Source organism: Neolamprologus multifasciatus, chromosome 18 (assembly GCF_963576455.1).
Source record: "Neolamprologus multifasciatus chromosome 18, fNeoMul1.2, whole genome shotgun sequence".
Taxonomy (NCBI): domain Eukaryota; kingdom Metazoa; phylum Chordata; class Actinopteri; order Cichliformes; family Cichlidae; genus Neolamprologus; species Neolamprologus multifasciatus.
In genome coordinates, this window is record NC_140456.1 from 28,110,545 (window position 1) to 28,132,258 (window position 21,714).

Here is a 21,714-nt window from a genome sequence, read left to right on the forward strand (position 1 = left end):
TTCCCGGATTCACATTACAGTTTACACTGTGTGTGTTTGGTTTGATAAATGTGATTTTTGTAATTATGAACTGAATAAAAATTATCCACAGTGGCAAATGAAATGGTACATTTTTGTCATTTCTTAAATATAAATAGGAATTTTTTATTTGGTGTTTTCCAAACTCTAGAAAAGTGTTTTTCACCTAAGAATCATAAAATCAAATCTTACACTCTTACACCACTTCTTAATATTTGAGCAACTGCCAAACATAAACATTACAGGTAAAGGAGCTGCCGAGGTGTAATAGGTTATATAAGGTACTGGTTAAAATGCTGCTTCAAACCAGACAGCATTACATCATATAGACCAGTGTTGTACCTCTCTCTTGACCTCTGTATACAGTGACAACCACAGGTGAATGAGACAGGTTGCATAAAGCACTTTGAGCCCTCAAAGAAGAAAAAAACATTATATAAGAATCACACACCAAAAGTTTTACATTTGGATCCGTCACTACATAAGAGCTGGACTGATTTCATTGCAGGTCTTGTGTTATCTGGCATGCCTCAACCCATTCTTCCCGTTTCCTTTTAAGAATGGCTTGTTGACAGCCACCCTTCCACGAAGACCTTGTCTGATGAGACTTAAGTGAGCAGTAGCTGGATAAACTGAAGGGCCAGATCTCTCAGGTGCTAGATTTTCTTCATATTTATTAGGGACATGGATTTCATGTACTGTTCACCTGCTGTAGATAGTTTTCTGTCCACTATCTTTATAGGGACTGACAGTTTGCATCCGATAAATTTGAAGAAATGTGTTTTTAGAAAGTGCCTAAAGATAAAGGAAAAACATCCTCAGATCAGATAAAAGAATTGAACTAAAAATGATTGAAGAAGCAGCCAATGATTATTGTTTAAGACCGCTTTGAAAAAAGAAGAAGCAAATTCTGGATACTGTCCCTTCAGCTTGGGGCCTGAAGAGGATGGGAGGGAGACACAATTCTTCTTGGAAGGAAATGCAGACCCGGGGAGAGAGTTTGAGACAGTGCCTTCAGAAGCAGACTTTCTGATCGGCATGGCCACCGTGGAGGATTTCGTGACGTTTCAAAACAGAGTCACAGGATGTATCTACACCCAGGAGCTGTGCAAGCAGCTGACAAGATCAGCAGAAAGGTGAGAGAAATAGGATACAATGCTACTTTGGAAGAAAACAGTAATATGTAGGTCTGCTTTTGGTGATGTAAGATGTGCTTATGTAAAACATCAGAAAGGTCAATGTTTCAAATATTCCAAAAATTCAAGTTGTCTTTTTTTAGTGTGTTTCTGATGTTTTCCTTGCAGTCAGGAGATGGATGATATCCTCACTGTCCTGACACGTGTGAACAGGGAGGTCAGCAAAAGAGAGTTTTTCATCCACAAATACAAACAAATGCCAGAGCCCAGATTCACTCTCACCAAGAAGCTCGTCCTCAAACCTGTCACCCGCCTGTGACCAAAAATAAGTCCCAGATTCACATAGACTTGATGAGCCTGGTTTACAGTGTGTATGTATGAATGAATTTCTATTTTGATCTCATCTCAAGAATCAAATAAAATATCATAGTATATAAAATGTGGTTATAAAATCTAGCTTCTGAAATTGTTTGTCACAGTCTGGCTGGCAGACCGTGGAGGTGTAGGGAAGGAGGACCCAGGCGCGGTGCTCTGTGTCTAAACAGTGCATTTATTTACAGTGTATGGAACTAAACAACAATAAATCCCCGTGCTTTCCCCAGACTCCCGTGTCGTGTCTTCTCCCAGTGTTTGTGCTCTCCGCTCCAGTGTCTCAGCACTCCCCGTGCTGCTGCTGTCTGGCACTCCACACCTCTCCTGGGAACACAATAGAAGCAGCCGTCAGGACACATACAACCGCGGGCGCGCACACACACACACACACACACACACACACACACACACACACACACACACACACACACACACACACACACACTAACCAAGCTCAACTGGGTGACTAACGTGGAGTCTCACGCAATGATCCCGCGTCGTGGGGGAGCTCCAAGACTCTCCTAAGTAGCTCCCCCGACGAGGCCTGATCAGCAGGTGTGTGGCTTCGGGTGTGGCCAGTCCGCCAGCAGGGCCACACCCACTAGGCCTGAAGGCGCCCGCAAACCGGCGCTCGCCAAAACACATATACACACACACACACACCCGCAAACAGGGAGAAGGACAGCAATACCAAATATACATACAATAATAATATAATTCATAACTGGTCAGGGACCCTGGGTCGTCTTTTTTTCTGCCACATAATTATACGCTACTGAATTATGATTAAGTGGTGGTCATTTGTTTTACAAACCGTTCCTCCACATTTAAAAACTGATTAATAATGCCATTTAATGTGTACATGTCATTGAATTTGGGCACTGAGGTGATTACTAAAATGTATATTATTGTGTTTTTATTGGTGTTTACATATAGGCAGAAGTGCCTGTGTCCTGTATTTAAAGTTGGGGAGACATCATACTTTTGGTGCTGCTGGTCTAATAAAATCAGAGTAGTAGTACTTTTCAGAGTAGTCTACATCACCTGAGCGGGAACCAGACTCCTTCACCTTCTATATGCTCTGGTTTCAGACTTTCAAGCATCCAACCCACAACTTGTTATGACTAATTACAGATATATGTTAAGTACAATTTCAAAAGAAATTACATAAGAGTAGTAGAAATATGGTGACAATTATTATAAGCAAATTACTTTCTTTTGGGACATGAATTCAATAAATAAAAAGGAAAATTTCACTGTCGTATATATTGTTTTCAACCCTTTATTTGTAGAAACGTGTGATATTTTGTTAGGTCCTGTGTATGATATACAACAAATGAACTTGTATACTTAATGACTCAAAACAAAAAGAAATATAATAATAGACAATTATAAAAAATTATATATTTTTTAAAAGGAATGACTGGTGTTGTTTTTCTTTATAGTTTAATTCTAAATTTTGGTTTTGGTGTTTAATTATTCCAAATTCCTCAGCCCTTTTTTATTCAAGTATACAGTGACTGTCTCACAGCTGGCCTTTTAATGGGAAATTAAACTGGCTATAAATCCCTAAAGCTGTAAACATGTTTATTCTTTTAGAATAGAATAGAATAGAATAGAATAGAATAGAATAGAATTCAACTTTATTATCATTGCACATGTCACAAGTACAAGGCAACGAAATGCAGTGTGCATCCATCCAGAAAGTGCTTTAGCAATAATATAGATATATTACAGAATATTGATCTATTATAGGTATTTTACAATGTACACGGTGTGAAGGTATATTATGAATATGATATAACTATAAGTATGTACAGGCTGTAGTGAGTGTACAAGCTATGTACAGGATATGAACAGGATATTAATATTGTTAAAACTATGAAAACTATATATAGTTTGCAGTATAGTGTTTTTGTAGTGTTGGGCATTTTAACATGAGTCTGTGAGGCCTGAAATGAGCTTCACCCTGAGGAAGAAATTTGTGCTGCCACCTGGGTGCAACAGAATCACCACAAATCACCATCTAAATCACCGCAGCACACCTTACTCCATAATTAAGAATAGATGATTAATTCAGGGTTTCATACCATATTTCTTGCAATATTTTCTGTCCGTTTTTATCATTCTAAATCTTTTATTTTTCTAAATTTTAAAGTTACATGGAGTCAATTCTAAGTCAGTCAAAACAGTTTAAGCTGACTTATACTTGCTTTATTCTTATTAAACTACTTTAAAACTAAATGTAAAATTATGTTAATATTCCCACATGAGGAGAATAAGACCCGAAGGTGCATCTTGCTTTGAGTCATTTTAATTTTTGTAACCTTTGGATTCATGTGTGATTGACTTCATTTTCAGGTTTAGTGTCTGATTACTTTAAATGGAACATAAATGTAGCGGGAGTATTTTCGTGTGTTTAGAAGTTCTGTTTTTTTGAATTAATGGCCAAAGGACATTCAGTAATCCTACAAACGTCACTACTGTTTAGTTTTCTGTTTTCATTTATGTCTGAAGTGATAGCAGAGCTTTACATTTTCATTTTTCAGAAATCCCTCAGTCAGAACATGGTATATTATGTTTAAATGGAAACTAATACTGTGCTAACTTAAGCCTGTTAAACGTCATAATTCCTGTTTTCATGGATGCCTTAGTGTTAAACTTAATTGTTACAACTGGTAGAGCAGCTACATCGATCATTTTATGAAAGATGAAACAATTTAGACAGTTTGTAACTCTCAGTGACGCTGCAGGGTTAGTTTGACTTTGAGAACTGAAGAGGAGTTTGGACCCAGAAGCCGCTATGTCACGGCCGGGTGTGCCGTGTGTTTTTGGAACAGGACCCAAAAGCAGATGCTGACAGAGGAGTTGCAGGTTTTAACAAAAAGCAAGCCTTCATTGCGGCCGATAACATTAGCAACATAAAACTATGAATAAACTGTGAAAAAACTATAACCAAACTGTGAAACCTATGACAACTATGGAAGACTATGACTACTGTGGAGAGATTAACAGATGAACTGACAATGGCTGTGTCCAAATTCAGGGGAAGAATGCTCAGAAGGATCGGTAGGATCCTTCGACGGCCGGTGTCCGGGTAGGACGTGTTGGATTATAATATTATTTTATGCCATGTTAGACCCCTAATTAAAGATTGTGAATTATTATGTAGTTTTAGTTTGTATTGTGCTCTTGAATTAGAAGAAGGTGATAATTATTACATTTGGTAAACTGATTTGCATTATATTAGACTGCTGATTTATTGTGAATGAATGATATTGTTTTATGATGCATTATACTGCTGAGTTATAAGAAATACTGTTTGCAGAAAGTCATCGTCTCATTTGTCTGATTAGAAGAGAACAGAGCATACTGCCCCATTTCATCAGGAGCAGATAAACAGGGAGCCAAGGTCGTAGCTTAGGCGCTGTGTGAGAAAGAATGTTTAGGCCCTGATGATTAGGTGGGGGCCACTAGAGGCTATAAGAGTTTGATCAAGGCTCCACCATTTTGAGATCTGATGCTGTCTGTGTATGGTGTCCATCTCCCACGCGTGTGTTCATTAAATCATCGTTTGACTTGACCCGGCCGGACCAGTGTTGTTATTTTGGTTTTCCTCTTGTATCCATTCCCAATATTTGAATCCGTAACAGTTTTGGGGGCTCGTCCTGTGGTATTGGGATGGACGTTTTGGAGGTTTGGACGGTCCGAGGTGGTTGAACGGGCAGGCACGAGCCAGTGGTCTGACGTGAGTGGGCAAGCCGGCACATTTAAAGGTGAGGCACAACCTGTTGAATGTAAATCCAAACTGTGCCAAATTGGTCTGTATAAATTAAAAGTCTACTCACTGAAATTACTGGTGAAGGCCTGTTTTGATTTTGATGAAAAATCTCATGAGTTTTGAAACTTGAAATAAGCTTATAAGTTACAATACTGAGTTAGAGGCTCAAGATAAAGGAAAATAATACTGAGTTAGAGGCTCAGGTAAAGAAAATAATACTGAGTTAGAGGCTCAGGTAGTTTGATAGGGAATTGGTCAGTTTGTGAGTTAGAGGCTCCATTGGTTTAAAAGATTGCATCTGTGTTGGCTATGTTGAGAGTTAGAGGCTCCATTGTCCATAACGTTGCATCTGCCTCAGTCATACTCTTGTTTTTTGGGTGTTGTCTGTTGTTTAAAAGTATTATAAATTTTGTTAGAACGTTGGTTAGAGGCCACTAAGAGGCGCATAGCCCGGAGGTTACGCTCCCTCCTGGCCGCGGACGCGCGACCTTGACCTGTCGGCGAACAGGGTTAGTTCAGTTGGCTTGACTGTGGGGTACAGGGCATCCTGGAACAAGCTAGGAGTTAGAGGCTCCTTATCTGCGCTTTTTTGGACACTTTAAATTGAGTTAGGGACTTTAGAGATGAGGCCAGATACAGTGCTTTTCTTTGGCTCTCGGAGGAGGCGGACGCACTTTTTCTCCTCTCCCTTATCTTCCCTGCTGATGTCCTTGTCTAGTCTCGTGGTTTTTTTGTATTTTCCCTGGAACATTCTCTCACAGTCTGTTCTCTAAAACCTAAAAGAGGAATTATGGATTGAATCAACTGGTCTCTGAATGCAATTGACACCCCTTTCAACGAGAAGTTTGGGCTTGGGTGAGCCTGAGTGCTGAAGATATCTACCTATTTGGAACCATGGTAACAGGGTTCTGGCGGATCGGAGCTGGCTTGGCCCTGACTTATCGAAGAATTAAGAAAGCGGAACTGGCTGTTCAAACCCACACAAGGCTGCCCGCTGGGATTGGAACAATGGGAGAGGTGTGAGTTTCTCAAAATGGGCTCATTGAGTCAGCACGGATAAGATCTTGGAGAGGCTACGGCTGCTGTGAATACTCAGAATAAGATCTCTGACTGCAGACTGGATACATCTCGGAAGGGCTAGCCCGGAATAACATCTCTGGGCGCAAAATTGGATGACATCTCGGGGAGGCACACTGCCGTGAGTTCTCTGAAATCGGCTCCTTGAGCACAAGAAATGACAACATCACAGAACGCAAGTATGGCGAAGCTCGCGGCTCTCCAACGGGAGATTAAGAGACCAGTGTTGGACTGTAGAACTGCTTTGAAATTCATATGAGCTGTTCGCACTAAAGTAAAAAATAACATCACTTCATGTGGATACCCTCTCGGCGCCAGCTACAAGGCCGGAGCTGAACAAAACACCCTGATAACGACTGTGTTTAGTCTGTTCCTTCCCATTCCATGCAAGGCCACCTGGGTTGGCTGGAAGACTGTTTACTTAGCCTGGCAGGGCGAAGGACACTGTCTCAGCTGAACTATGGAAACGCACACACATACATATACTGATACTGATAAGCACTCACCGACGCATCACCCTCCCTACCCCGGATCCAACGCCACCTCCAACGCTTACCTCCCCTCTGATGTGGACATTGGGTCAGTTGGAGGCGCAGTCGAAAGATTGCAGCGGTCCCAGATCAGATGTACACACTGGAACTCTTTCCCATGTTGCTTGTCTGTGTTTATTGTGCTATGGTGTGTTGATATCTGTGCATTCCTGTATTATCCTTCTGTGTTACACATTTCGATGTTTTTTTCCTCGCTACCTAGCCTGACCTGTCTTCCCAATGTGATGTTTGTGTATTGTATGTACGGTCGGCAAGGTCTGTCATCTCGGTTGTGGGCAAAAGACCTGCAACTGACAAATAAAGGCTATCTCATCTCATCTCATCTCATCTCAGTTAGAGGCTGATACTGGTTAATTGATTAGAAAAAGTTGGACTTTCTTCGGTTGGACCCATTATCTTAAATTTGTCAAAATTGTGTAGGCGCTAAAACTTTCAGGCCTGAGAGTGATTGTAAATATAAGACGTCTTTGTAATATAATAGAGAGTTGAGTGTAAAACGAGGCTGTGTGTGACGATAGCGCGCTGCAGCGCTGCGAGCTATTTTGTGTGAACATGCAAATGAGGTGGCTGCTGTGAAGCCCACAGAGGACTTCCTGTTTAGCGTGTTATTGAGTTTTATAATTATGATTTGCAAACAATGAAACATGCCTGTAATTAAGACGCTGATTTTGCTGATTATAATATTACAAATAAAGTTTTGAATGACTACGGTGAATGTTTGATGTTTGGCTGAGTTTTGATATGGGAGAGACGGCTTCGCAGCTGCTGGGGGTAAGTGACCGGAAACTTGCATGCCCATAAAAGGCAACTGCCTGACTGTGTGAACTATGCACCAAGAGAGAGAGTAAAATCTAGGCAGATGAACCAAATGGATGTTTTAAGAAAAATAGTAAATGAATGTTTTAGTCTCTTAATACAGGTGGATTTCTCTCAACTTGGAAACCTGAGTACAGCAGCAAAAGGATAGATTAATAAAATTGGGACGACACACATGCCAAGCTCTGGCTCAAAATTTTACAGCTTGACCTCTCACTTTGTCCCCACCCGAAAAAGAAGCTAAAAGGACATCTTCTCCTCCAGTTATCGGTTACCATCACTGGAAATGTTCAGGCAAGTTTTTCACTGAATTGTTTTTGGCACCATGTGTCCCTGAATCTCACAAGCAAGCTCTAATTCCTGGCTGAAGACATGGAATGCTGTTATTTAAGGTGGGAAATCAAAATTTGGGAAACAAAATTAAAAACATACACAATTAGAGAAATGCCTTGTTGGAGAAAAAGTTAAAATAACCCACAAACGCACATACACGCAATGAAGAAACAGCTTACATTCATGAACATGTGAAGATTTTCCAGCAAGTTTAAAGCAGCGAAACTTAACATACACCTGATGTTAAATGATAAAGTTTATCCACTACTAACAATTAAACTCTCTGGGTTGCAGGACAACAACTTGACTTCAAAAAGACAGACACTGGTAAATCACAAACCAGTGATGAAACAACAAATTTAGTGGTTAAAAGAGTCAAATTGTGACATGTTTTCCTGTGATTGATTAATACAAGTGATTACTGAATGAAATAAAATTCCTTTTTTGAATTATTAAACATGATCTTAAGAATTTTAACGTGTACTTGTGTTGTCCTGTCAACTTGGTGGGTTATGAGTTGATTATATAGTGAGAAAAAACAAAAAAAAGGGGGGGAGAAGGCTGACACAGGGCCTGGCCCCTCTCTGAATAACATAGCCAAAACAACATTATTTTCAAACAACATCATTTTCCTGTTCGTCTGTTTTTGTTTTTGTTTTTGTTTTTTCTCTTTATGCTTAATTACAGGCTGCTTTGTCGGCCCGGAAAGCCGAGGCTGACCTGGACTCCTGCTCTCCCCTCTACCATCTTGGCTCTCCCTTCTACCATCTTTGATGTGACCCTGACTAAATGCTACAGCAGCTGGACTCACAACAACAGCCTGAGAATGTCAACAGTGCTGCAGGAAAGAGATCTCATGCAGCGGAGACGGAGAACGTTAAATCCAAGGCCCGTTTCACTACACGGGGGAGATTTCCAGACAGCTTCAGCTGACAGAGCTGTGACGAGACGCCTATTAAGCCCGGATGAAAAGTGAGGCCGAGCAAAAGAATGCTGACCTTAACAACTCTGCATTAAAACTGTGCAGGACAGTGACGGACCAACACGGATGATCGGGCAGCAAAAAGGGCGTGCCAGAGACACGAGGAGTAACTGAGGTCAGAAGGCACCTCAGATTGGACAAAAGCAGCAGAAGAACATAAGCTGAAGGCACAGGTGTCGGGGCTCGGTCAGGAGCTGACCTCTGAGAAGAGCCGAACAGCAGAGCTGCAGAAGGCCGTGGAGCAAAGCAAGGAAAACATCAATAAACTTCAATCTGACGTGTACGGAAAAGACTCTGAGGTTTCTGCCCTCAGTGAGAGCTCAAGACATCAGAGCAGAAACTGAGCATGCCTCAGGAGGAGCTGGCTGCTAATCGAACCCATCAGTCAGGCTTGGAGTCCCAGATACAGGACTTAAAATCAGGCCGGAGCTTGCTGGAGCAGGAGGTTGTCAAACCTGACGAGAAGCTCCAACAGCAGGAGCAAACCCTGAAGGACCTACAGAAGCAAAAAGGGTCAAGTTAAGGAGGAGCTGGACAAGGAGAAGATGCAGGACACTGGAGAAAAGGACTGCCTCAATTGGGGTCCAGAACCAGTATGGAGAGAACTTTGGGCAGCAGCACCAATGGACCCAAACGGACTGAAAAGGGGGAGGGCAGGACCCCAGAGCGCGCTTCAGGCCGTGGTTTACCCAGAACACCAGAACAGGAAAGTGATGAACACAAACACACACACAAACACACACATTTACATACACTGACTCACACACATATGAACACATATGCACTCGTTGATTGACTGAGAAATGACACACACACACGCACACAAATTGAAATGCTGATTCAATTCACTGAGAAGTGTTCCACACACACACACATACACACATACACATGTTTGTGCAATGAAGACTGATACACACACGCTGCTGCAATGAAGAATGCTTTACTAACAAATGCTATGCTGATACGCAAAATGCTGCACACAAATGTCCAAATACAGAATCTGTTACAATAACAAGAAGCCATTGATTGTTAATTGGTTAAATGCAATTCATGTCACCCAGAGGGCATTTGTGCAGATTTAGGGGACAGGGTCTAGAGCAGTTTGGTTATGAAAACAATGTCTGTGAGTGATGTCTGTTTATGGCTCAAGGCCTCGACTGAATTGTTTACTGTGCTTCGCACAGCCTGATAAGGAGCAGTGGTACAGAGTGAAAATGATGAATTAACGGTGTGAGCCTTATTTCGGAGCGCCACATTTTTGTGATTGAGATTTAATTGAAGGAGGAACACACTGAAAAAAAAAATAAATAAATAAAAGAAAAGAAAAAAAGAAAAGGGGGCCAGCCCTTGGATTTACGTAAGCATCCCACGTGTATTTAACACAATTGCCTCAGACTTTAAAGATCTGTACAAAATTCAACAGGAAATCATAGCTTCCCTGTATTTCCTACATTGTTGGCATGCTGGTGAGTGCTGTTGCTCCACAGTAAGAAGGTTCTGGGGTGCAAGTCCACAGTCTGGCTAGTTTGCAGTGGTTTCTCTCTGGGTATTCTGGTTTCCTGCCACAGTGAAAAGTCATGAAGCTATTAGAGCTAGGTTAATTGATGATTCTAAATTATCCGTGAATGTAAGTGTAAATGGTTGTTTGTTTCTAGGTGATAGACTGGTGACCGGTTCGGGGTGCACCCTGCCTCGTAACCTATCACTTTAGAGGTATTTCCCAGCCCTCGTGCAATTAGGATAAAGATAGGAGGATGGTAGTTGTTGTAGACCCATTCAATTTTTATGGTAATCAGAATTTAGACTTTGTTGAACCGTAGGCAATATGAAGACAACATGTAGTATTTAAGGGACCAAGTAGAATTTGGATAAAAGTTATTGAATAGTGTTGAAATAAAATGACAGAATTGTGAAGGATTAAAATATTCCAGGAGCTTAACTTACTCCATCTGAACATGTCTTAATCGTGTAATATGAACTCAAAATGCATAGGTTAACTGAATATGAAAAGGTTGTGTTGATTTAACTCAGTTGTTTAAGTTTCTACCAAAGCAAAACATTTGTGTGCAACTAGTGTCCACTATTGACTGAAATAAGTCCAACATGTTTTTTGTCAGTGCAAAAGAAGTTACGGTACCTGTATGCTTACACAATATTGTCCTGGGACGGAGGAAAACTTTCTGGTGAAGTTTTGGTTGATTTTGGGTTTTGCTTAACACTAGGTTGATTTTATCAGTGAGGTTTGGATTGTTTTCTTTCTCTAAGAGAGAGAAAGATGGTTTTATGCTTGGACATGTTTCCAACGGGCCCCAGTATTTGTTATTATATGAGTATTTTATTGGTTACGTTTGTCTTTGCTTTTGTTACAGTGCACTGAAATAAGAACATCTGAGAGGAGTGATCCACCGGTGGTGATATTTTGGTATTTTGTGAGTTCCTGATTTAACAAATCAGCTCTTTAATCCAGGCCTGAGAGATTGAACTTTAAAGCGCTATAAACATTCTTACTGAAAACAGTTGCAAAGTATTTTTCTCCATGATTATAATGGGCTCTGGAGAAATTCACTTATATGGGACATTGATCACATGAGAAGTCCTGAACCTAAAAGGATTGCAGCGAGTCAATCCAGTCCAAAAAAAAAAAAACAAGGAACTGTTTTCCTTTAAAATGATGACGTCATCTTGCTGGTGATGGAGGCTTGATTAGGTTGCGCGTGAGACTCCATTATCAGCAATATCTGGTATGAATGTGTGTGAATGTATGCATGTGACTGGACTGTGATGGACTGATGACTAAAAGTTTTAACTGACTTGATACTGAGACAAAAACGGTACCGACTTTAGGATTAGTACATGTCTACAAACAATTCACCCAGCCTGTAAAAGAAGGGTGGATGTTTTGTCTCGCTTTGTTTTGTTTTTGCAGGAGTAGAAGGACAGAGACTAGGGGGGGAGGCTGTAGCTTCACATGAGTGTGAACTGCAGACTTAACCCTTTGGTTGCTAATTTTGAGCTACTGATGTTTCCATCAAGAAAATTGGGTTTTATTAGCTGTGTTTCGATTAATGCAGCACATTATATTGTTGGGAATGTTAAATGCTAAAGTGAAGAGAAGCTTTGATTTCACTCATGACTGAACATGTTATTATTAACCATAGCGGGCCACTGTAAAAAGTCAATCAATTTTGATAGAAAAAGCAAGAAAAAACTCTATTGATACAGGGGAATGATAGACTGTCACTTTCAAAATAGAGATATGTAATGACAAACGTTGGTCAAAGTCATTTAGGTTCTCCATTGAAATAGTCAATAATTTAGAAAAGTAACATAGAACCGACAGGGGCATGTGCTGAGATGTGGTGCTGCACAAGAACAAGAGCAAAATAAAGAAAAATTATTGTGTTTAGCTTTGATAAATTCAAATTAAAACGTACCATTACACTCAGAGGATCAATATGAAATTGAATATATGCTAATTTTGTATGAAGTACATGACTGATAGCTGTTCTGTCCTGAGCTTTTGTTTTTACAGCGCCCACTTGACCACACCAACAGTTTCTCGCCACCAAAACGGGGTACTTGCAAAGAATAGGGAGGAATATCATCAGAAGTGGGAAAGGTAAGCCCCGATGGGGGTGATAATGTAACACACCCAAAGAAAGATTTTAGGTCTGACCAACCGTCTCAGTCGTGGGCAAAACGATGACAGTCAATAAAATTCTAAAAGATAATTTAGTGACAAAAAATATCAAGAGATAAAAGATAAAACAGTCCAGTGTCCCATTCATGAATCAAATAAAAACACACAGTCCCAAGGCCAGAGCCAGCTATGCCACACGGCCAGTTGCACTCCACATGTTGCCTTTAACAGGGGTAGAAGTTGTCCTTGGAGACCCACCACCCTGCAAGCATATAGCCAGTGATCACTCCAACCTGTGCAACTATGCTGCCTTTAGGCTGTGGCATATAATAGGCCCTGGCCTGCACAGAGAGACAAAATGACACCTTCAGTATAAAATTCATAGCGCAAAACCCATCCATCCCAAACATATCAGATTATCACATTACATACATGCACAGAGAGACAAAATGACACAGCAGTGTTTGTAGTGTGGGCTATAAGTAGACCAGTGTATCAGTGCAATCAAGTACACCTGCCTCTAATTAGTCCAACCCCATTCCAGCCATTGGCTCACCAAAAATGTGACACACACACAAAAAACCACTCCCAACCCAGTGCAACTTCACACAATAATATGGAGCTGAATTAACACAGGCACACTGGTCTACCATGTTACAATAACACCATTAATTTCACGTATGGTCAAATTCTTAAGATTTGACCCCAAACATGAAAAATTCTTCAAACATTTAGAGACAGAGTGGAGTTCTAGATAAACATAATGCAACAAATCACATAAGGATGGAGCGCTGGAATCAATAAGATGATGAAAAACACGCAGGAAAAATGTTGATCATGTTGAGTATGTTTATTCCAGTGTGCAGAGATTGGCTAATCTGACCAGGAAATGTTATAAATGGATTGTCGGAACAATCAGCGTTAAAATCACCTTTGACAATCCAGACTAAGATGGCGTTGGACATCTTCAGGGCGGAAAAGGGTTGGTGTGACCAAGGTGTGGTTTGGCTTGTTGTATGTATATTTCATAATGATACAGCTCTGGATGGACCAGTTACCAGGGCATGGAAGGAGGACAGACTTATTAAATGAGGAGAAGGAATTTTCTGGGATTGGAGATCCTGTGGGTGAGTGGTTGACTAAAAGCATGCATAAAATAAAAGCTATTTTTTGTTATTGATTGGTAATAGATTGATAATTGGCCACATTCACAGTTGTATTGACTTGTAGTGGATGTAGTCTACTTCATGTTTAAGCACTCTAATTAACAGATTGAAAATAGTGACATTAAAGGAAGAATATGCAGCACCACCCTGTCAGATGCCAGTGCCGGTGGGGCTCAGTGATGAATCAGGTGAGCTTCATGGCTGAATTAAAACATAGATGCCCCTGCTGTGGTCAGTAAGGGATAAAAAGGGTGTGTTTTACTGTTATTTTAGCATCAGCATTATTGTTACATTAGAATCATATAACAAACATTGCATTGAACATTTATTGAAGCTATTGACATATTAACATTTGTATTACAGTGATTGTTATAACCCCATGTTAATCTTCTATCTACAGGTGTCAAAAGTAGTCAACAAGTTCATGTTGAAGTGAAGTTCATAATAATACAGGTTTTGTTTGTAGACAATTGTGAAGACGCAGGCTCTGGGCGGAGCCAGGAGTTGAACAGATCTAACATGACAATTAAATTGATTTCATTCCCTAACACAGGATAACAAGACTGGAGCAACGACATTGGATAGGAGAAAGTCTGATACTTTCTAAGATATGAGGTCACTAACCTTTTTTTTAAATTTTCTAGCTTAATTGAATGGACACATGTTAGAATTAGAAATGGCTAATTTGTTTTTTATGTCTTTTATTAGAATGAGTGGTTTTAATCATTTTTATATATATCTTGCAAATGTGCTTATAATGAGTTGGCACTCGGTCTTTTGAAGGTCATAAGCTTCGTTCGGCGATAGTCCGGACTGATAAAGTGTAGGAAATGCCTTGAGTGCAGCAGGCTAAATGCAAACACGCTTACACACACATACACTAAATTAGGATAAGTCCTTGGGACATTCTGAATGTTCTAAACAAATTCTGAATCACCAAAAGATCAGTAGACAGCAACATTAGATTGTTAGAGCTAGGAAGAGAGGTGTTTTGGTTTTCTGTCTCTTACAGAGAAAGGAACAGACACCAGACGAGGTCACAGATATACGAGGATCCTTGGCAGCAGAGACAGTTACGGTGACTGCTGAAACATCAACTGGGTTCAAGTGTCATGGCATTTTGGGCTCCAGTTAGTCACCTAAAAAGGATGGATCAAATAAACACAGCGATAACCACGAAGGGGTTGACGGAAATCCAGGAACACCACACCAACGACGTTCGAGAGGCTGTTGGTCATAAGGAGAACACCTTTCTGTTCCTTTTCCTGGGGAACACAGCTGTGATCCCAGAATACACAGATCATTGTTTGAAATCGGGGCAGAATAATCCCCTGATCTGTGCAACGACTGAAGGGTTGTCTAACCCCTGAGGTCGAAGGAAACGAGAGCAGAGGATCACCCGACTGGAAGACACTGGTGCCTACAGCAATAAAATAAAGGTTAAAAGCTCCTCGGACAGAGGTTCTAGTCTGAGTACGTTTGGAGGGTATAAGGTAGCACCGAAATAAAGCTGTGGGAGAACTGGGGAGTGATGGGAGTATCATCTGTACCTACTGTTGTTGTTGTAATAATAGTTTTTCTTGCATCTGAACTGCGTAAACACAGAGGTCGTGTCACATATGGTTCACCCAACAGGGGGACAAAGGGCCTCAGGAGTAAGGAGAAATGAACCCGGCAACATTGGATTGCAGGGTGTAAGTGAGCTCTTTAAGTCTAAAGAGCTCATCAGGGGGAATTGTGGGATTATGATATTATTTTATGCCATGTTAGACCCCTAATTAAAGATTGTGAATTATTATGTAGTTTCAGTTTGCATTATGCTCCTGAACTAGAAGAAGGTGATAATTATTACATTTGGTAAACTGATTTGCATTACATTAGACTGTTGATTTATTGTGAATGAATGATATTGTTTTATGATGCATTATACTGCTGAGTTATAAGAAATATTGTTCACAGAAAGTCATCGCCTTATTTGTCTGATTAGAAGAGAACAGAGCATACTGCCCCACCTCACCAGGAGCAGATAAACAGGGAGCCAAGGTCGTAGCTTAGGCGCTGTGTGAGAAAGAATGTGAATGTTTAGGCTTTTATGATTAGGTGGGGGCCATTAGAGGCTATAAGAGTTTGATCAAGGCTCCACCATTTTGAGATCTGATGCTGTCTGCTGTATGGTGTCCATCTCCCACGCGTGTGTTCATTAAATCATCGTTTGACTTGACCCGGCCGGACCAGTGTGGTTATTTTGGGTTTTCCTCTTGTATCCATTCCCAATATTTGAATCCGTAACACAGGCAACATGCTTGCTTTTCAAAATGATGGCCATTTCACATGTTATAGCAACAAGGGAGCTTAAGTGATTTTTTTTTTAATTTGATCATTTGAATTTATTTATTTAAAAGGGACAGTGCAGTTTAACATAGTTCAAGTGCAAGACATGAAACTGATGTACCGCACATAGGTTTATAGCTACTGCTAATTTTCAACAATTGTCCCTTGTTGGCCTTACAATCTAAATAGATACATTTGTAGATATTATGTTTCTGTTGCTAAAAGTCAATTTTTTTTCATTCAATATTCTTGGCAATTCTTATTTTAAACTTAGTAGGATTTCAGAAATGTACAGTAAACCTATCCCACTAAACCTTAAACAAATGTTTGATTCAGTGTCCTTTGTAGTGGACAGCAAGACTCCCACATTTTCAACCTGTGTCCACACTTCAGGAAGCAGAGGGCTGAGTGATGTAGAGTTTTTTAAATTCTGGATTTCACTCAGTCAGACTTGCATATAGGATGAGATGGAGGAGTGCAGGGAGGTGAGAGTCAGAGGGCACACCAGCTTCTGAGGAGCCTGAGAAGGAAGCCACTGTCACTTATGGACAAGCGTGTAACCAAAGGTGTTTTTTGGCTCTACCCGTTCTTTCTTTATGGATTCAATTTCAACCCTATTAACACTGGGTTGAAAGACTAACAATAAACATTGATCAACTGATGTAATCAGTGATGTAATCAGTGATGTAATCAGATCACTGATGTAATCAGTGATCAGAAAGCCAGGTTCTTGAAAGTGTCAAAGCACACAAACCACAGGGAGATGCTCATCTCTGCAGGCAGCCCAAACATTTATAAGCTGCATATCATACGTTAATATCTATGACATGACTTGAATCTGGATATATTCAGTACTATTTATAGCGATTTCAATGCGTATAGACAGATTGTTTAAGACTGTTACTTTCCAGCACTGCCCAGATGACTTCAATGTGTGATCAGACGATAGAAGGCCAGTGCAGATGTTTCCTACAGCACTTACGCAATACCTATTAACCATAATAGGCTTCAGCTGTGGTCTCTTTGCTCCAGCACAGACCACTCAAACACTGGGATGTCCTTCTCTGAACTTCACCTTCCTTTTTTAAATCAAGTATTTATCTTCATCTAACAGTTCAGAGATCCACATGAAAAAAAAAACAAAACAAAATGAGGGACAGAAGAAAATAAACAACATTTTTGAAAAAAGGTTTTGCTGGAACATGTTTCTTTCAACCACATATAGTAGCCATGGTAATCTTTCAGGATTTGTGGAGGGAGAAATCAAGTCAAACAGTTCTGAAGCAAACTGATGTATTCTGAGAGAATTAAAAGACATTATAACAAGTTAAATGTAACATTTTTATTGTTACTATCAGGAGAGTGTTGTGAGATTTGTTGTTTGAAGAAAAAAAGTAACCTTTTTGATTGATTAGGTAATGTTACTAGGTTTAAGAATGTAAAGGCTCAGTTTAGGAAAAGCACCCGTGAAGCTTCACTGCAGCACATGTAAAAACCTCCCAACACAAATAACACCAGTTGTGTTCCCAGTCTGAGATTTATTCTTTGATATTAAACTGCTACATGAATAAAATGCAACACCTCAATGCGAGATTCAGATTTAGAAAAATAAAAGATTTAAAATGATGAGAGAAAGATGGAAAATATAAAGGAAACATTTTAAGAAACATAATAAGTAACTCTGAGTTAATCATGCATCCCTAGTTGCACAGTAAGATGTGCTGTATTTCCATGATGACTTCAGGTGCGCTGAGGTGGCAGCACAAGTTTCTTTCTCAGGGTGAATCTCACTTCAGGCATCTGCTTGTCCAACGAGGAGGTCTCGCTATGTGCTACATCATCGTTCACGTAGTGGAGGATGGAGACGATGTCCTCGCCCCTAAGAGCATTTATAGAGATACAAAAACATGTTGATATCACTGTCAGGGTCAGTGTACACATGTGTTTGGTGATTTTAAAACAATTACCTGGGACAGCGCTCCTTCAGCTGCTCACAAAGAGACTGAATGAACCAGCTTCCATTGACTATATGTCTAAATGAAACATGATCTTCAACAGTGGCCATGGCAACCAGAACATCAGCTTCCTCAGGGATGGTCAATGGTGAAGTATCATCATCAGTCTCCATCAACTGCACTCCACGCTGTTTGTTACTTCCTTGGCAGGCCTGGATCAGGAACACTTTGGGCTTACCAGTGAGGACAGACTGGTCACACCCCCTGAACTTTCGGGTAATTTCTTTAATGGGGAAGGGGTCCCTGTCAGTTCCCAAAACAACACCCTTTTTTCTGTGACTCAGAATAGAGCAGATGAAAGCATCACCGTGCTCAAGAACCTGCTGAGGATCAACAAAGCTGCTGCCATCCCACTCTTTAAAGTTGAACTTCTGCAGCTGAGACATGTCTGCCAGGGAAGCAACAAACGTCAGTGCCTGATCCATCTGATCCTTGGTCAGGTCTTTACACATCAGCACTCTGAAGCCCAGCCAGCTGAACACCTCTGCCAAGCTTTCTGCAAAAAATGTAATTAGAGAAAAATATTTAAGCACCAGATACTAACAAGAAAGAATAAAAAATCTGCCCCTGAAACTTACGGGCGTCTTTATCTGATCCTCTTCTTGGTGAACCATCCAAGAAGTTCTTATTGTTTATGATCACGCAGAGGCCGACGGGCCGGCTAATGATTTGATAAACATCCTAAAGAGTGGACACCAAGATTTTATATGTGTTACTACAGGCTGCGTAACCACAGAATTTCATCTACATATCTGTCTCAAGCGATGTCACAAGTGTAGGAGGCTGTTTCTGCATCAGCATCTCACCTTTGACATATTCCCATCTTGTGGCAGAACATCTGAGGGAAGAACAATAAAACTGAGTTAAACAACCAAACACAACAGGAGACACAGCGTTTCTATACAGTGTTACGTGTGTGTTACCGTGCTGACATGAAGACACTTGGACAGGCTTGGATAAAAGGGGGGTGTAAGTCAGTTGTAAACTCGCCAGCTGAGGGAAAGTTTCTTTAATGGCGCCATCGGTTTGCAGGAGGTTCAGGAAGTCTTTGCATCTTTCTTCTCCTTTATTCATGATCGTATCCACGAGCTCAATGACGTGTGTCTCCACGTTTGCGTTGTTGATGCTTTTAAGATTGTTGTACTCCCGCTGAGTGATCAGCTTATTCTTATAAACTTTCTTGAGAATTAGCTCGCGGTTTCTGGACAGAATATCTTGAATGTCTGTTTTATTGCTCCTCATTGCATCTTTGGCCGACATGCTGAATCTGCGCAAAGGAAAGAGTCAGAGGTGATCCTAAACACTACTGTCTATGAGAAGGAAGTAGTTTACTACAGCTTACTATCGTAACAATAGCTGCACATTATATTACATAAAACGTAATTCTCTTACGGTCAGTTGGAACTTCTGCTGTCCTTGAAAACGAAACCTCGTTCCTTCTCTCAAATAACATCCAGCACGAAACTATCCCACGTGTCGCTACCCGATCCGTACCGGAAACCCGATCGGTACCCCGCATGCGCGAAAGGTGTCTACTTCCGGTCGTAGCGTTTTACGATAGTTACGGGTCAGAGTATCGGTTAAGATGTTAAGAATAATAAGTATATCTTAAAATGTTTGCAATAATGAAGCATTTCAGTACAATGTAGACAAAAACGAAAAATAAAAAGATAGTTACGGATCGGGACTCCCGGATCCTTACTGCGCATGTGCAAAGTCGGACCGTACAAATCGGGTCTACCCGATCCGTACCGCGCATGTGCAGATGTTTTCTTCTTCTTCTGTTCGTTTAATGGCAGTGTACTCCCCAGTGTACGAGGATACTGCCACCTTCTGACCGAGCGGATGAACCCTATTGTAAACTGAATTGGCGTCATTACAAACGTGCGTTAAATTTGATTCAGTGATAGTCGAGTGTGTTTATGCTTGTCTGTGTGGAGAGGATTGACTGGAATAGTGATGATGATGTCCGCTATCACTGTCAATTGTCAGTAAACACTTCATCTGGCTGATGAATCTTCACGTGACACATTGCTAAGTCTGTATTATTAACTCTGTAATTAGGCGCCATTCTTCTTATTTTACGGCGCTGTTGTTCAATCGGGGACGCTCTCTGTTGAGGAGAAAAGCATGAATTTGTTTGTATACGGATTATCCATTGTTTAAATGTCCCGGGGAGTCGAAAAGGAGGCAGAGCTGTTGAGAAATGCTAGGAGCTAACTGGGCGCTAACCGTATCGTTCAAATATATTGAATGTCGCAATGTTGGCAAAGAGAGGAAGTGACGTAAGATTTGCGCATGCGGGGTACCGATCGGGTTTCCGGTACGGATCGGGTAGCGACAGGTGTCACTACCCGATCCGTACCGGAAACCCGATCGGTACCCCGCATGCGCGAATGGTGTCTACTTCCGGTCGTAGCGTTTTACGATAGTTATGGGTCAGAGTATCTGTTAAAATGTTAAGAATATTAAATATATCTTAAAATGTTTGCAATAATGAAGCATTTCAGTACAATGTAGACAAAAACAAAAACTAAAAAGACAGTTACGGATCGGAACTCCCCGATCCTTACTGCGCATGTGCAAAGTCGGACCGTACAACTCGGGTCTACCCGATCCGTACCGCGCATGTGCAGGGGTTTTCTTCTTCTTCTGTTCTTTTAATGGCAGTTTACTCCCCAGTGGACGAGGATACTGCCACCTGCTGACTGAGCAAATGAACCCTATTGTAAACTGAATTGGCGTCATTACAAACGTGTGTTAAATTTGATTTAGTGATCATCAAGTGTGTTTATGCTTGTCTGTGTGGAGAGGATTGACTGGAATAGTGATGATGATGTCCGCTATCACTGTCAATTGTCAGTAAACACTTAATCTGGCTGCTGAATCTTCACGTGACACATTGCTAAGTCAATATTATTAAGTCTGTAATTAGGCGCCATTCTTCTTATTTTACGGCGCTGTTGTTCAATCGGGGAACGCTCTCTGTTGAGGAGAAAAGCATGAATTTGTTTGTATACGGATTCTCCATTGTTTAAATGTCCCGGGCAGTCGAAAAGGAGGCAGAGCTGTTGAGAAATGCTAGGAGCTAACTGGGCGCTAACCGTATCATTCAAATATATTGAATGTCGCAAAGAGAGGAAGTGACGTAAGATTTGCGCATGCGGGGTACCGATCGGGTTTCCGGTACGGATCGGGTAGTGACAACACGGTTAGCGCCCAGTTAGCTCCTAGCATTTCTCAACAGCTCTGCCTCCTTTTCGACTCCCCGGGACATTTAAACAATGGATAATCCGTATACAAACAAATTCATGCTTTTCTCCTCAACAGAGAGCGTCCCCGATTGAACAACAGCGCCGTAAAATAAGAAGAATGGCGCCTAATTACAGAGTTAATAATACAGACTTAGCAATGTGTCACGTGAAGATTCATCAGCCAGATGAAGTGTTTACTGACAATTGACAGTGATAGCGGACATCATCATCACTATTCCAGT

The 21,714-nt window shown here is 40.9% G+C and overlaps 2 protein-coding genes across 2 annotated transcripts; one reads left to right on the plus strand and one right to left on the minus strand.

Moving 5' to 3' along the window:
* The first annotated feature begins 88 nt into the window (after positions 1-88).
* On the plus strand, positions 89-3,711 carry LOC146498247 (caspase-8-like). Its single transcript, XM_085141959.1, has 2 exons — positions 89-1,154; positions 1,323-3,711. The coding sequence occupies exons 1-2, from the start codon at positions 1,057-1,059 to the stop codon at positions 1,471-1,473; spliced, it is 249 nt and encodes an 82-aa protein (XP_084998085.1). The 5' UTR covers positions 89-1,056; the 3' UTR covers positions 1,474-3,711.
* A 7,185-nt stretch (positions 3,712-10,896) lies between these two features.
* LOC146498248 (caspase-8-like) lies at positions 10,897-20,066 on the minus strand. The gene is made up of 6 exons (XM_085141951.1): positions 19,611-20,066; positions 19,142-19,485; positions 19,025-19,056; positions 18,797-18,899; positions 18,171-18,714; positions 10,897-18,082 (listed from the first exon to the last, which is right to left on the minus strand). The coding sequence occupies exons 2-6, from the start codon at positions 19,476-19,478 to the stop codon at positions 17,944-17,946; spliced, it is 1,155 nt and encodes a 384-aa protein (XP_084998077.1). The 5' UTR covers positions 19,479-19,485; positions 19,611-20,066; the 3' UTR covers positions 10,897-17,943.
* Positions 20,067-21,714: the final 1,648 nt, after the last annotated feature.